The 15,902-nt window shown below is 39.4% G+C and overlaps 1 protein-coding gene across 1 annotated transcript in view; it reads left to right on the forward strand.

Annotated features, from left to right (window-relative positions):
* cpped1 (calcineurin-like phosphoesterase domain containing 1) overlaps nucleotides 1–15,902 on the forward strand; it is a 36,559-nt gene that overhangs the window by 3,019 nt on the left and 17,638 nt on the right. Inside the window, exons 2-3 of the mRNA XM_067368853.1 lie at nucleotides 1,309–1,527; nucleotides 15,064–15,486. Of these exons, the coding sequence (XP_067224954.1) occupies nucleotides 1,309–1,527; nucleotides 15,064–15,486 (642 nt within the window). The remainder of the gene's footprint in view (nucleotides 1–1,308; nucleotides 1,528–15,063; nucleotides 15,487–15,902) is intronic.

Raw genomic sequence — 15,902 nt, forward strand, 5'->3', positions numbered from 1 at the left:
GCACATGCATTCTTCTGCAGTGGAGATGGAATAGCGTACTGAAATATGCTGACAGAGTTTCCTATTTACTTATTAAAAGGCACTGCAACACTGCTATCAAATCTACAACATGTAGTCCAGTGGCTAAACAAATGACTCTTATGAGCCAATTCTTTTTAGTGAATCAAAAACATACAATACAACCAGTTTTGTCCAACTCCCAAAAGAATGACTCTTATGAACTGGTTCTTGTAGTGAATTAAAAGCATACAGCGCAACCAGTGAGGCCCCACCTGGCCACTGAAAGAATGACTGTTATGAGCTGATTCTTTGCAGTGAATTAAACGCATACTACACAACCATCCAACTCCCAAACGAATGGCTCTTACGAACTGGTTCTTGTAGTAAAACAAAAACACACACAGCAACCAGTGTAGCCTGGCCACTGAATAAATGACCCTTATGGGCCGGTTCTTTGTAGTGAATTAACAACATAGAGCGTAACCACTGTAGTCTGACTCCCCAATGAATGACTCTTTGTTATGAGCCAGTTATTTTTAGTGAATCAGTAACATTCTACACAACCAGTGTTAGCCCAACTCTCCAAAGAATGACTCCTGTAAGCCAGTTGTTTTTATTGAATCAAACACACACACATCTCACAATTAATTGTGAGACTTAAATCTTTCATTGTTCATTTGGCAGTATATAGCTAAAGATAAATTGGAATCATACAAATCTTTCCCCTTCTTGGCTACACGGCTAGGATCAGGAAGAGATAGAAATTCTCTATTTTTCTTTTAGCTCTTGAGGCTTGCTGCTCTGTCAAAAATCTCTTCATAAACTTGGCGTAAGTGAGTATAGAGAAAAGCAAAGACAAGACTTGTATGATGTTCCCAGCAGGGGTATCCTATTCATTTATATATTTTTTTGACCAAGTTTTAATGCTGGAAGTTTCTCAAAGAAACATGGGTAAGAACTGATTCCGAGCTGTATTTGTGCTGTACACCCTGAGGTGTGAAAATTGACTTTTTTTGTTTTCTTATAACACAAGAGCTGCTGTGAAGGTGTTATATACAACTGAAGTTTCTATACGACAAGCAAGAGGAACATTTACACACAATCCAGGTGTTAGTGCTGTGCGCTTAGAAGACTCACTTGAGATAACGATTTTTATAAATGCTTTAAAACGGTTTGATAGTAAGCATCTTATGTAATGTTTAATTATGTAAAGCAGTGTATGCATTATACACAAACAGACCGTTAATAATTTAGATTTTTACTGTAGATAGTTTGTCAGTTTCAGGTTTTTTTTCTTATCCTTCCCAGATGAACAGAAGGAGTGGAGCGGGCCTTTTTATTTCATCCAGGCTGCAGACCCTCAGCTGGGCCTGATGAAGGCATGGAGGATTGGTGACTGTGATTCAGGAGGTGATGAATGGACTGAGGAGGTCCAGCTCACAAAGCAGGCAATCCAGGCCATCAACAAACTACAGCCCAGACCTCGCTTCATGGTCCTGTGTGGAGACCTGGTCCACGCTATGCCTGGTAAGCCATCTTTTCTACTGAAATAGTTCTGATGGAATGCAAACGGATAGGTTTCTCCAGATATTTTAGTCCTCCTAGATGAAAATGGCCATCTTGGTGAAGTATTAAAGAGTCCACCCATAAATGAAAAATCTCATCGTCATCATTTACTCAGCCTCATGTCATTTCAAACATGTATGCATTTGTTTTTTATGCGGAACACAAATATTTTAAAGAATGTTGGATACCAAACAGTTTCGTTCCTGTTGACTTCCATTGTATGAAAGAATCAGAGTCAATGGGAAAGAACATTTTTTAGTTACCAACATTCTTCAAAAATCATCTTTTGTGTTTTCATTTTTGGGTGGACTATCCCTTTAAAGCAAACACAGTCATTTGGGTTTAAGTTAATCTAAGCAGATAAAAAAAATGATATGTACCAAATAGGGTTGGGTGGTATGACGATATGTATTGTGATGATGAAGATATAAAGGTTGTATCAATAAAGATTTTGCTGTAAACACGGTAGTGAATATTGCTGTATGAAAATATATCCACGCAGTGCAGGGCTGCTTAAATTTACTGACACATTTAGGGTAATAAAAACATGCATGAATGAGAAAATAAAGTATATGACATGCTTGAAGTTAAAAAGAGTTATTATAGGGATATTATTGGGATTGGGATTGACATGACCAAAATCTTATTTCATTATAAGTAATTTAAAGGTGCAGTAAGTAAGAATTTTGCAGTAAAATATTCAAAAACCACTAGGCCACATATATTTTGTTCACTTGAGTACTAACAATATCCCAGATGTTTCCAATTCCAATCCATTCCAAAATGTTTTTGATAATTTTGTTTTGATATATTTATAGGCAGAAAATAATTATTGTTATATAACTCAACATGTTTAATCTTATTGTTTAGATCTAATTTTCTTGATTTTTTGTACCATGCTTTACCATGCCTAGTAGCTAACATAGCATACTCAGATGCTGCTTTATTTTTAGTAACAGTAATACAGCATTTTCTCCATCATACAATACGTTTTAAAATTAATTCCATGCCATTTATTAACACAAGCCATACAGCATTTAATATGATATTCTAAAATCGATCTATCTTACTGCAGTGTGCAACAAGTGTCTCACAGCAGCCACCGAACAAACTTACAGAGTAACGTTATAACATCATTTTCAACACTCTCAAATGTATCTAATATGATAAACAGAGCTGCGTTACCTCATATTCATGTCCGGAAAAATGGAAGCAGTGCTGGCCACTGTGACATAATAAAAGTTCTGCTGCTCGTGAGGCGTGTGTTGCGCAATTGCTCCAGCGGCCTCGTTCAGCTCCCACAACACTCGGTCCTGCTCTGCTTCATACTACAGTAACATTATCAATCGTATCCATGAACATGATTTCTACCCGAGTCCTATCCCGATTGTTTTTTCTCTCTAGTACATAGCTTACATTTTACCGTAATGTTCTTGTCTACCTGTGTCAAAGTGAAGTAACTGGATTATTTCCATTCTACAAAACAGCCACTCGCTTCTGCCAACATCTTCAGACAGTGACTACACAGCCAACTGGTGCGAAGCTGTGAACTCACGCGCAACTGCACTACAGCTAATTCTAATTCCCCTGCATGTTCTTCTTGATTATTAAAAGACTGTTTCATTTTACTACTCCATCGTTCGCTTCCTTGATACAGCCATGCACCGTTACAGAAGCTATGTTATTAAGAGAAATTATTAAGGCTAGAATACATTGTATTTATTTTGTTAGTATTTAATATAATAGTTTAATTTATGAAATATATAATACTATATATAGTAATATATAATTTTATTTTTAAATAATAAATAATAATTATTAATTTATTATTTTATGATTGATTATTATTATAATAATATAATAATTCTTTGTAGATAAAGAAGTTGAGTCACATATTAGTTTTTGGTAACAAAAATCACGCAATTTCACAGGTATTGCTGTCGACTACTTGATTGATAGATCAATATAAAAGATTGTATTTGACATGATTGACAGGTTCATTTCTAGAACAAAAAGGACTGAATTTATTAGACAAAAAGCACACTTAAAGGTTCATTTATTTTACAATTATGATTGAAGAGGGAGAGTTTGTGCTGAGTAGAGTCTCTTTTTCAAGTTCTTTATTCTTCTGTCATCTCTAATCTTGAGGTGGCTGTTATGAAATGGAGCTGTGGACCATCTGCATGAGCTGACTACCTGCAATCTCAACACGTATCTAATTGCCTCAGCTAAAACGGCAAAGCACACTGGGAAATAAAAAAATCATCTCCAAAGACCAGGCGGCAGTTTTCCTACACACATGAATGTGCTGACTGGAAGTCACCTGTGAAGGTGACGAGAGTGTTTATACATTTGGTTTCATGCGTCAGGTGTTTGCGCTAATGTCTTTCGCTTGAGTGCCAGTATCAAAGCAACGGTACATTTAAATCTGTCATAAATGTTTCTCACCACATGAATTTAAATCACCCAAATGTTGACAGTAACTGGTTTTTCAATGGCTGACTTATCAGATTATCCCCTTTTAGTATCTGAGGGAACTCTGAAGTGTCATATTTGCTTGATTTAATATGAGCCCAGGTTTGTGGCTTTCCTGCTGAATATAATTTATAGGTCAGGTTATGATAAGCTGCCTGTAAATGCACAGCCATGGAATTGTATGAGGTTTGAAGACCTTTAAATGGTCTGGCGTCAACACCCATTAGTGTCATGACAGAAGAGCAGGCAGATGATGCCATATGCATTACACGCCATGTCCGTCATGCAGCCTGTCTCCCCTCTCTGTTCTGCATGGGCTTCACCAAACCTACGCCACTTCCTCCTCACCACTTCTTCAATAAAGTCGATAAGAAACGGAAGTTGCAATAGTCTTTTCTTCACTATTTTGATGTATATCTAAGTGAAACAGCTTCTCAAACAATAAAAAATATATATCGGGGGACTTGATTTGTTCCATGTGGAATTGATTGGATCCTTTAATCATTCTGACTTGCTATTGCTGTGATCCATTGTAAGTAACAGGTTGTCCCACCCTCACGCCAGTAGACACATTATCAGAGAATATAAGAGATGTTGTTGCAACAGGGAGGGGAAGTTATTTTGATTAAAGATTACGGGGACACATTAATTTAAAAAAAATAATAATTTTGTGCATGGATAAATACTGTAGTATTCCATTAAAAAAACAAAAACAAGAATTGTAAATTTTGATTTCATGGTGACTTTAAGCATTAGATCTTTGTACTAGCAGAAGTTGGTGAAAGAGAAAGCTCCCTCAATGTTTTATTTGCAATTTGCTCATTGTTGATGTTCAATCACAATAAAAGACAGAAAATAATAATACCCACCAGCAGACAAATAAAATAAAAACATGATCTGACAGTGGTGCCCACCCAGGTACAGTAGAGTGCTTTCCACCTCTGTACGAGGCGAGAATTCTCCTGTCCTTCTGGCAAAGGATGCGATAGAGCCTGCCACTCTGGCCGAGATGAAGAAGGGGTTTTACAGCCCTTACTTCATCGTACCAAAGAAGGGAGGTGGGTTGAGACAAATCTTAGATCTGCGAGTTTCAAATCGGGCCCTGTACATGCTTCAGTTCAAAATGCTCACGTAGAAACCCAACCTTTCATGTGTTCAGCATCAAGATTGGTCCGATAGACCTGAAGCATGATCCTTCCACGGCACAGACGTTTCTATGTTTCTCCTTCGAAGGTCAGGCATATCTGCCCTTCGGGCTGTCCCTACCTTCTCACATCTTCACGAAGGTCGCAGAGGTTGTCCTTGCCTTGCATTGGCATACTCAACTACCTTGACAACTGGCTAATCCTAGCTCACTCGCTGAGTTGCTGTGTCCACACAGGGACCTGGTCCTTGAGCACCTAGTACGATTGGGACTTTGAGTCAACTGGGAGAAGAGCAAGCTCTCCTACGTGCAGAGCCTCTCTTTTCTCGGTGTGGAGTTGGACTCAATCGCCATGAAAGCACATCTTTCTCAAGACCGTGCACAGTCAGTGCTGAACTGCTTGAGACTGTTTAAGCACAAAACAGCGGTTCCACTGAAGTATTTTCAGAGGCTCCTAGGGCATATATCTTCCTCTGCCGTGGTCATGCATGTGGGGTTGATGCATAATATTAAAGTGACTGCGGGCCACTCACATTCCGGGCATCCTCTCGCGCAGCCGATGCACTCTCACGATAGGTTACGCTCCCGGAGAATACAGTGTATATTATCTCCACAGAACTATTGCGAAAGATAAGTTTGACAGAGGAACTCACTACCAGGCCCATTTCTTATGGTATTCCCTGACAGTGACCCCATACAATGTATTTTCCACTGTTCTTTGTCCCTCTCAGTGAACCCATTGTTTTCCCCTGGATGGAGCCAGCTCCATCGCCAGTTGCTATGAAGTCAGTAGTCTCCCCCTCGTTAGGTGGAGCCCGCCATAGGGACTTTTCCCTATGTAGTCTCTGGTGAGTCCATAGAATATATTTTCCACATACTAACCTCCCCCTTCGGGTAGGATGTGGTCTCCGTAGTGTTTCTTTCTCAGTGAGAAGGAGAACGCTTCCCAACATTAACAACCAGGTGTACTCGGTGTAAAAACAAAAAACTTGAGGCTTCAGTGACTTTCCCTAGAAGAGGTGAGTTGGTTCCCTTGATTGGGAGACTTGAGATCATTACCCTGGGCATTGGTAGGGCTCGAGTTAGCATAGTTGCACTTGCTGTTGGCATGCAGGGGCTTGACCGCATTTGCACCGCCATGGTTCCTAACGCAGTCCAAGTTGTAAGGTTTTGTCTCTCCTGCCACAACTTGATCTGCCTCTGAGGGGTTGAGACGCTGTCTCAGCTCCTCAGAACAAACCTGAAGTATGTAGTGCAACCAGCTCGCCTTATATACCCATATGTCTGGGGGCATGGCCTGGCATGCAAATTCCACATGCCAATTCCATTGGCATTTTCTGAATATGTAAGATGAGTTTTGAGGCTCTCAAGGCCGACCCCTAGTGTCTGTATTTCGACACAATGTCTCCATTCCCTCCATCAGGTAACGAGGGTTATGTCAGTAACTGAGATGTTATATCTAGACCAGGTTGTTAGCAGGTTTTGACATAGCTTGTATAGCAATTGTTTTTGTTGATTCAAAGAATGTATTTTTCAATTTTGATTTAAAAAAGTTAATTAGGGCTGCACAATATATTTAAAAATAAAATCGATAGTGCGATATGTGATTGTCAAATCGCACAGACTGTGATTTCATTAAATAAATATATGTGCTGCAGAGTGGCACTGCTCATCCACATGCGTACAGCCCTCAATACAGTGCTTTAGCATCTCAGAGGAACATCTTGGTATTGTGGATTACAGAAAACACCTGACCACAAGCTATTAAAACAAGTTACGTAAATATTAGTACTTTATAAATATATATATATAATTAAATACTTGATTTCCTATTTTACAGTACAACTTAATGAATATTATAATATATTTCTTATTTAGCTTAATATAATAAAAATCACAATTATTATTATTATGTTATACTAAATTGGCCAAAAACAGTGGGAATATGCCCTATACAAAATCAAACTCAGGAGAGATTTTTTTTTTTTTTTTTAATTCAATTTATGGTCACTGAAAGAGGTTTGTGTTAGAAAACTCTTTCAATAACCAAGAAAAGGTTGCTGAAAAAAAATAAAAAAAATAATCTGATGTGGAAAAATTTTATTCAGAGGTGGAAACTGCCTTCCATTTTTTTTTTTTTTAAATTACCACTTTAGCCTATAAAATATTTTCCCCATCTTTTTTAATTCCTCATCTTTACTGAAGTTATGTTTTATAAATGATCACTCATCCAGCTGCTGCACTGCTGGATGAAAAGATGTTCTTGCCTACCATGGTGTTAACAGTATGGTGCTGTTTTGGAACCACTTGTAATCATTACATAACCTACCGTTTGTGTCTTTTTTAAGTTATACACATGGCTGGTTGCTGAATAAACTCAGTGCCACGTTAAAAACAAACAAAAATTGTAGTTAGGGTGCAAATAAGTGTTGAAATAGTGGGGTGTGAATTCTGCCTGTATGCAAAAGTGCAAGTGGAAATTATGAGGGTGTGCAAATGAGAAATAAAGGGTTATTTATTATATTCTTCATCTGCACAATCATAATTAAAAACAGGGGTGTGTTTCCCATACAACAACTTAACTCACTGCTTTACTACCATAGTACAATGCATTGTTGAACAAATCAACTAGCTAGTCACGACTGGTTCCCGAAACCTGTCGTTCAGCGACATTGGTGAATGATGTCACGCAGGTGGTGGAGTAATAATTTCTTTAAATGAATCTGTTGGAGATCGAATCGATGCTACATTTTTTGCTATAAATTACGGACATGGCATCTGGGGACTAATTCTCATTTTTCTCAGTTATTTTGCTTTATTTCCAGATACAAACCCGATTCCAAAAAAGGTGTGAATAAAAACAGAATGCAATGATTTGGAAGTTTTAAATTTCAATATTTTATTCAGAATACAAATAGATGACATATCAGATGTTTAAACAGAGAAAATGTATAATTTTAAGGGAAAAATAAGTTGATTTTAAATTTTATGGCATCAACACATCTCAAAAAAGTTGGGACAAGGCCATGTTTACCACTGTGTGGCATCCCCTCTTCTTTTTATAACAGTCTGCAAACGTCTGGGGACTGAGGAGACAAGTTGCTCAAGTTTATGAATAGGAATGTTGTCCCGTTCTTGTCTAATATAGGCTTCTAGTTGCTCAACTGTCTTAGGTCTTCTTTGTCGCATCTTCCTCTTTATGATGCGCCAAATGTTTTCTGGAAGTATTCCTGGGCCCATGTTGTGATTTCCATTACAGTAGCATTCCTGTATGTGATGCAGTGTCATTTTTCAAAAGGCTTATAAATCATACAGAATGAGTTTTTATGAGAAAGCAAAAATGTGCACAGTTTTCTGTGATGGGTAGGTTTAGGGGTAGGGGTAGGGGTAGTGTAGGTTGATAGAAAATGTGGTTTGTACAGTATAAAAACCATAACGCCTATGGAATGTCCCCACAATTCACAAAAACAAACGTGTGTGTGTGATAAAGTGTATATGTGCGAGATAAAGGTCTCTGCTGTGTTGTTAGTGTTCCAGGCCCCTGGCAGAGTCCTCATTAAGTGTCTGGATAGCTTGAGTGTTGGAGCTCCTCCAGAACCTCTCAGTATTGACCCTAAGGCTTTGCTAGGCTTTTTCTGACTGCAGCAATGAGAAGAGGCTACTGTTTGGATGGCAGGGATCCGTAATGATTTTGTTGGCCTTAGTCTCGCTCCACATGTTGTGGTTATCCTGCAGGTTGGGCAGTGCACCCTCGGTGGTGCATTCAGAGTCAAACCATAACACCTCGTGCAGTTCCTGTGTGGTCCAGCTCACACAGTAGACAGTAATATTACTGGACAGGAGGCTATCAATAGTGCACCTGTAAAAGAATATCTGTATCTTGGGGGCCATCCTGAACTTCTCCTGGGAATAGAGGCATTGCTGTATCTTACTGATCGTTTTTTTCTTTTGACTTGCATGGGCCTGAAGCATTTATCCTTGAATTCTGCACAGTTTTAAGTTCTGCACAGTTTTAAGTGCTTGCTGTATGTTTTTGATTTGGCGTGTAAACACATTCCACCATATTTCACAATCGTGAAATGTGTCAATGTGATATTTGTGAAATTTCACTCCAAAATCATTTATTCACCCTCATGTCATTCCAAAGTGAATGGTGACCAGGGAATGTCAAATTCCAAAAATGACTAAAGGTAAAATAAAAGTAGTGCAAACATATTCCACGTTTTCTTTACCATGTTTTGGCTTTGTATTAGCAACAAATTGTTAACAAGTCTGTTATTCACAAAAAAAATCTTTGCCGGAACTTTATCATTCTCATTCATGTACACTATTTCAAATGTTTAATGCATGCTTGCTGAACTTTTGAAAGATAATGTTTATTCATATATGTCACGTCAAGATGTGTCATGCCATAATTGACATCAGTGATGCCAAAGGCATTTAGTTTTGCATATGTCATAACCATTTCTGATGCATTTTATTTGAATATGTGCATATATTATAATATTATAAATACATTTCAAAGAATAATTAATTTTCTCTACTTTTATGGACCTTTTTTTGTCATTTTTGGAGTTTGACAGCTGGTTACTGTTCACTTACATTGTTGGGTTTGTAATGGTTTGAGGGTGAGTAAAAGAATTGGGTGAAAGTTTTGAGTGAACTATCCTTTTGAATCACCGTTGTGTCATTGTATTGGCAATCTCGGGGTTGAACAACCCTGTCAGTCAGTATTTCCTTCATTAAACACGTGCTGTGATCCCTTCAAGCCTCATTGGTGACCAAATCTGATTCTGTTTCAGCCATTCTACCTCCTGCGTTCTGCCAGTCATAATGAACAGTGAGCGGCAGCATGTTGGACAAGCAAAGTTCCACACGATAATTGAAGGGCCGCTCTGTGATATCGGCACAGAATCCTTGTGAGCTTTCCGGTTCAAGGACTTCTCCTGGCTAGCAGCAGGAAAGATCATCGAGGGAGGTGATTAGATTTCGAGAGCATTGAACCTGATGCTTTCCTTATGGGGACTATAAAAACGTTTGCCTTGTGCCTGTAGCCTTGTGTGTGCTGCGGTAGGGGACATTTCAGAAGGTGAGGCGGAGAATTTCTCTTCCTTCTGTTTCTCCTTCCACATACGTTAGGCTTTTAATTGCTGTTGAAAGCGTATAAAAGTGAAGTTCTCTGAGGAGCAGCTGCACATCAATGAGCTGACCAGAGGGAAATCAGCTCTGAAAGAGCCCTCTCTTCTCTGTATGTTTAGCTGATAGAGATCTCTTTTGGGAAAGATTTTAATAGGTTTCTGTGGGATTTGGCACTGCTGGGAGAAAGGGGAGACCTGTTGAGTTTGAATGTTATGTAATTCAGAGAGAAAGTCGAAATAAGGCTCAGATCCAGATATTGGGAAATGGCATTGATGACAAAGTAAGACTAGTAATTGACCTCTTCACACTAAGAGCAAAAAGAAGTTGCTTTATCACTGATAATTTTTTTGACTACTTATTTGAAGAAGTATTTCAATTAGGAATGAAAATTATCTTATTTATTGTTACGCGATTCATTTATTATAATTAACTTTTTAATAAATAATTATGTAATTTAACACCTCTATGTATTTCTTCTGTAGAAAAAAAAGATGTATGGACAACTTTTTTCCTGCAATGTTTTTTTTTTCTGTAATCATGGCAATCATGGTCCATTGAACTGTCTTATTGAAAAGATCTGTGTGATTATTCTCTTTATAAAAATTTACAAAAAATTTATTTCTAAATTTTTTTTTTTTTTTGTGAGGTGCTGGAAAGCATTTTAATTCTCTCAGTCGACTAAATTCATGGTCTGTTGGTTTAGTTTTCTTTGTCTAGCATTCACAAAACTGCAGTCACTAATGCCAACTCTAATTTCATCTCTGCTACTCATTGAGTTTCAAATTCACAGCAGGCAATTAGCAAGATGCCCTACTTGTCATATTAGAGGTAACCTAAGGCTGTTATTAACGAGCTTCAAAACTCAATGCTTGACAGTCTGCCTTTACTTTAGAGAAATGTGGTTATACTGGATGCTTCCATATCTTCTGCAAGAAACAGAAACTTCATTCTGAATCCTCCATATATCGTCTACTTCAGTATTCTTTTGAAGATGGAAGGAGCCATTGAAGATAGTATTTATATACTATCACATGCCTCATGTCTGGCTCTGTATCTTATTTTCCACTGAAAACCGACTCTTCCTGCTGTGTTCATTGCTGCTGTGCTCAATATTTCTCCTGAGGATTGAACTGTAGTTTTTTTGTAATTTGTAGTCTTTTCTGGTCCTGTTGTGCACAATATTCCAAAAGAAAAAAAACATCTAAATTTATCTTGATTTTTCTTTGGAATAAAGTGAACAAATGTTTAGAGAAAAAAAAAAAACATATATAGAAGATATAGAAATATAGACATATAGACTGGCATGAAACTCTAGATGGCGCAGGCTAATAGGTCTTTTAACACACCCGCTAGTTATCACATCAATATCTATAGGTCACACATGATTGGTTCCTGCTGTATTAGTAGCCAATGAGCTGCGTGCTTAATCTTTAAATACATGAGTTAGCATTGCTTAGTAGCACAGCGTGCTTCAGAAACCTTCCCCAGCTCCACCTGTATAGATCTGCTAGGGTTATTCATGTACGCTATATTGTACAGCAGCAGCAAGTCCCGTACTTGCTCTGCAGCAGCAGCAGCAATTAAGCAGCAGCAGCAGCAGCATAGCAGATCTATTCCGCCAAGACCAAAAATATCTACGTTGTCATATCCATTACCATACCAAACACTCCGAGAGTTGTCATGACAGAAATCTAGATCTGCCTAAAATTTAAGGGTTAGTTCACCCAAAAATGAAATTTCTGTCATTACCCACACAGCAGGAGACTCCTAGGCAGATCTGCATTCAAGTTGCCAAACCCGCGTGACTGTCACATTCGTGACAGAGGATCAGCTCCGCCTCCGGGCGGCGCCGTAAATTCTGTCAATCAGCGGATCCTGAGCTGACCCATTTTGGATACGCAGACGCGCACACGCCTTTACTGTAACGGTTGTATCAATTTGCGGGTGTCAAACAGACACGCCGCAGAGGTAAGGTTTTAATCGCGGATGCAGCGTGGAGCCACGGCGGGTCCGCGATCCGCCTTCGTTGCGGATCCGTCACTGCGCACAAGTGGACGCCGATACGGCTCCATTCGCAGATATGTTCCAGAAGCCGCGATACCTCGGCCACGGAGTCCTTTTGCTGTGTGGGTAAGTACTCACCCTCATGTCGTCCCAAACCCGTAAGACCTTCGTTTGTCTTCGGAACACAAATTAAGATATTTTTGATGAAATCCGAGGGTATCTGATCCACACATAGACAGCAACGACATTGCACCTTTTGTGGTCAAGAAAGGTACTAAACTCTGACTTCAACATAGTTTAGGGACAGATCCGGCCCACATCTGGTCCGCGTGTAATCCACATGTACCAGATGTGGGCCAGATCTGGGCCACACTATGTTGCTGTCTGGGAAGACATCGTTAAAACCGTCGACGTGACTACAGTGGTTTAAACTTAATTTTATGAAGCGACAAGAATACTTTTTATGTGCAAAAGCAAAACAAAAATAATTAAAGCTGCAAGCAGCGTTGAGAGGGCCCTCGCACCCGGGCTCACCGCCACCCGTTGGCCTCAGGAAAACAGCGAACAGTGGGCGTCATGCATTTAAGTGAGTTAATACAGGAGAATTATGCCAAAGTCATTTCGAAATGCCACACTTCCTGCGGCCAACAGGTGGCGCTTTTACCGTAACTGAATTTTGCCATGTTGATGTCTTCAGGCCAGGACTATCATTGAACACGTGAAGTTTGAAGCAGATCGGACATTGTATGCCTGAGTTACAACAACTTCCTGTTTCTTTCATGGCGTTAATCGCATACATTAGCACTCAGCCAAGTGTTGCATGATTTAACGTGTTTTTTAGCATGTCTGGTACTTCGTGGCATGATGAAATGTGAATCTGGTAGTGAATTACAGTATAAAGCATGCCACTTCCTGTTGCCAGCAGGTGGCGCTATGACTAACTGAATATTATCATATAGACGTCTTAAGGCTAGGACTCTTATCACACATGTAAAGTTTGGAGCAGATCGGACATAGCATGCCTGAGTTACAACAGCTTCCTCTTTCATGGCGAAACATCAGACTTTGTCAGGCCACCACAGACACGCCCTTCAGCGTAAACTCAAGATCTTTGATATTTAACATCTCAAAGGCCTTAAGATTAGACTGGCCATATATTATGTGCTTCTGGTTTAATCTCTATGAGTTGATCACAGTGTAAAACATGTCATTTCCTGTTGCCCCCAGGTGGCGCTATGACTGTAACTGAATATTGTCATATAAATGTCTTCAGGTCAGGACTCTAATAAAACATGTGAAGTTTGGGGCAGATCAGACATTGTATGCCTGAGTTACAACATCTTCTTGTTTCATTGCGAAACATCGAACTTTGCTAGGCCACCATGGACACGCCCTTCAGTGAAAACTCTAGATCTTCGCAATTTAACGTCTCAAAGGCCTTTAGATTAGACTGACCAAATATGATGTTGATCTGATTAAAGCTCTAGGAGGAGTTCGTTAAATTACAACGTCTGGAAATGGCAAAAACTGCACAAATTTTGCAAAGAAAATTCAAAATATCTGACTTCCTGTTGGTTTTCAGATTTCACTCCAAGAGACTTTTTTGTAGGTATTGGGCTGTTAGATGTGTGTACCAAATTTCATACCTGTACGTGAAACGTAGTGTCAGGGGCACTTCATTGAAATTTTTTAGGTGGCGCTATCGAGCCATTTTGCCACACTTAATTCTGAAACCCATATCAGACATAAATTTTCACCACTTCTGACGTATCTGCAAAGTTTCATGAATTTTCGAGTATGTTTCAGCCCTCAAAAAAGTGATTCACCTTACATGGCGAAACATCAGATTTTGTCGGTCACCACGGACACGCCCTTCAATGAAAACTCTAGATCTTCGCAATTTAACGTCTCAAAGGCCTTAAGATTAGACTGGCCATATATGATGTTGATCTGGTTTAATCTCTATGAGGAGTTCGTTAAAGTACAACATGTGGAAATGGCAAAAACTGCCAAATGTTTGCAGAGAAAAGTCAAAATATCTCACTTCCTGTTGGGTTTACAAACTTTGCACCCAGGGGCTTTTTTGTAGGTATTGGGCTGTTACATCTGTCTACCGAATTTCATAACTGTACGTGAAACGTAGCACGAAGGGCGCTTAATTGAAATTTTGTAGGTGGCGCTATCGAGCCATTTTGCCACACCTAATTCTGAAACCCTTATCAGATGTAAATTTTCACCACTTCTGACGCTTGTGCAAAGTTTCATGAGTTTTTGATAATGTTTAGGCCCTCAAAAATGCGATTCATTTTGGAGAAGAAGAATAATTGGCTGAGCAATTCCAATAGGGTCCTCACACCATCGGTGCTCGGGCCCTAATGACTTTATTCAACAAATTCGTCTGACCCCTGTCACACTGCTAAGCTATTTTCGTTGCTGAGCTTCAGTGTTTGTCTGAACGCGGGCTCACGGATGCCTCGTGCTGGTCAAGTGACCAGAGCGGGCCAATACTGAGCCGCCATTCGGACGTAAACAATGAAGCTCTGCAACGAAAATTCTGAAGAAAAACAAAGGTCTTACGGGTTTTGGACGACATGAGGGTAAGTACTTAATGACAGAAATTTCAATTTTTGGTGAACTAACACTTAAAGTCATGAATATCCTGAAAATGAGTTGCATGTGCCATTTCATGTTGACTTTATTAAATGAGGCAACAAAAATCTCTTTTCATTTTTCAGGAAATGAGTTCAGAGAAGAACAGGTTAAGGACCTCAAAGAAGCACTGAGGGGCACTGACCCCGACATTCCTCTTGTGTTCGTCAGCGGCAACCATGACCTTGGCAACACACCCACTCCGGACACCGTGGAGCAGTTCTGCCGTGACTGGGGCGATGATTACTTCAGTTTTTGGGTGGGTGGGGTGTTGTGTTTGGTGTTGAACTCTCAGTTCTTCTTCGACTCATCAGGCTGCCCTGAGTTAATGGAGGCCCATGAGGTCTGGCTGGAGAGCCAGCTTCAGAGAGCCATCCAGACCCCCTCCCGCCACGTGCTTGTCTTCCAGCACATTCCGCTCTTCCTCCGTACGCCCGACGAAGAGGATGACTACTTCAACCTGCAGAGGGGAATCAGAGAGTGCTTGATCCAGAGATTCAAACAGGCAGGTGAGAAGAAAGCACTTGAGCCTTACACTTCAAACAAGACAAGTTGCAAGTGTATCATATCATAGAGTATCTGTGAGTTTTTTGTACACAGTATCTCCACAGTGACTCCTATAGGATTTTGTTTAGCCTGTTCTCCAAAATAGACTAAATAGTAACTAAAATGATTTTTTCCAACACACACACACATATATATATATATATATATACAGTGGGTACGGAAAGTATTCAGACCCCCTTACATTTTTCACTCTTTGTTATATTGCAGCCATTTGCTAAAATCATTTAAGTTCTTTTTTTTTCCTCATTAATGTACACACAGCACCCCATATTGACAGAAAAACACAGAATTGTTGACATTTTTGCAGATTTATTAAAAAAGAAAAACTGAAATATCACATGGTCCTAAGTATTCAGAC

Source organism: Chanodichthys erythropterus, chromosome 19 (genome assembly GCF_024489055.1).
Source record: "Chanodichthys erythropterus isolate Z2021 chromosome 19, ASM2448905v1, whole genome shotgun sequence".
Lineage (NCBI taxonomy): Eukaryota > Metazoa > Chordata > Actinopteri > Cypriniformes > Xenocyprididae > Chanodichthys > Chanodichthys erythropterus.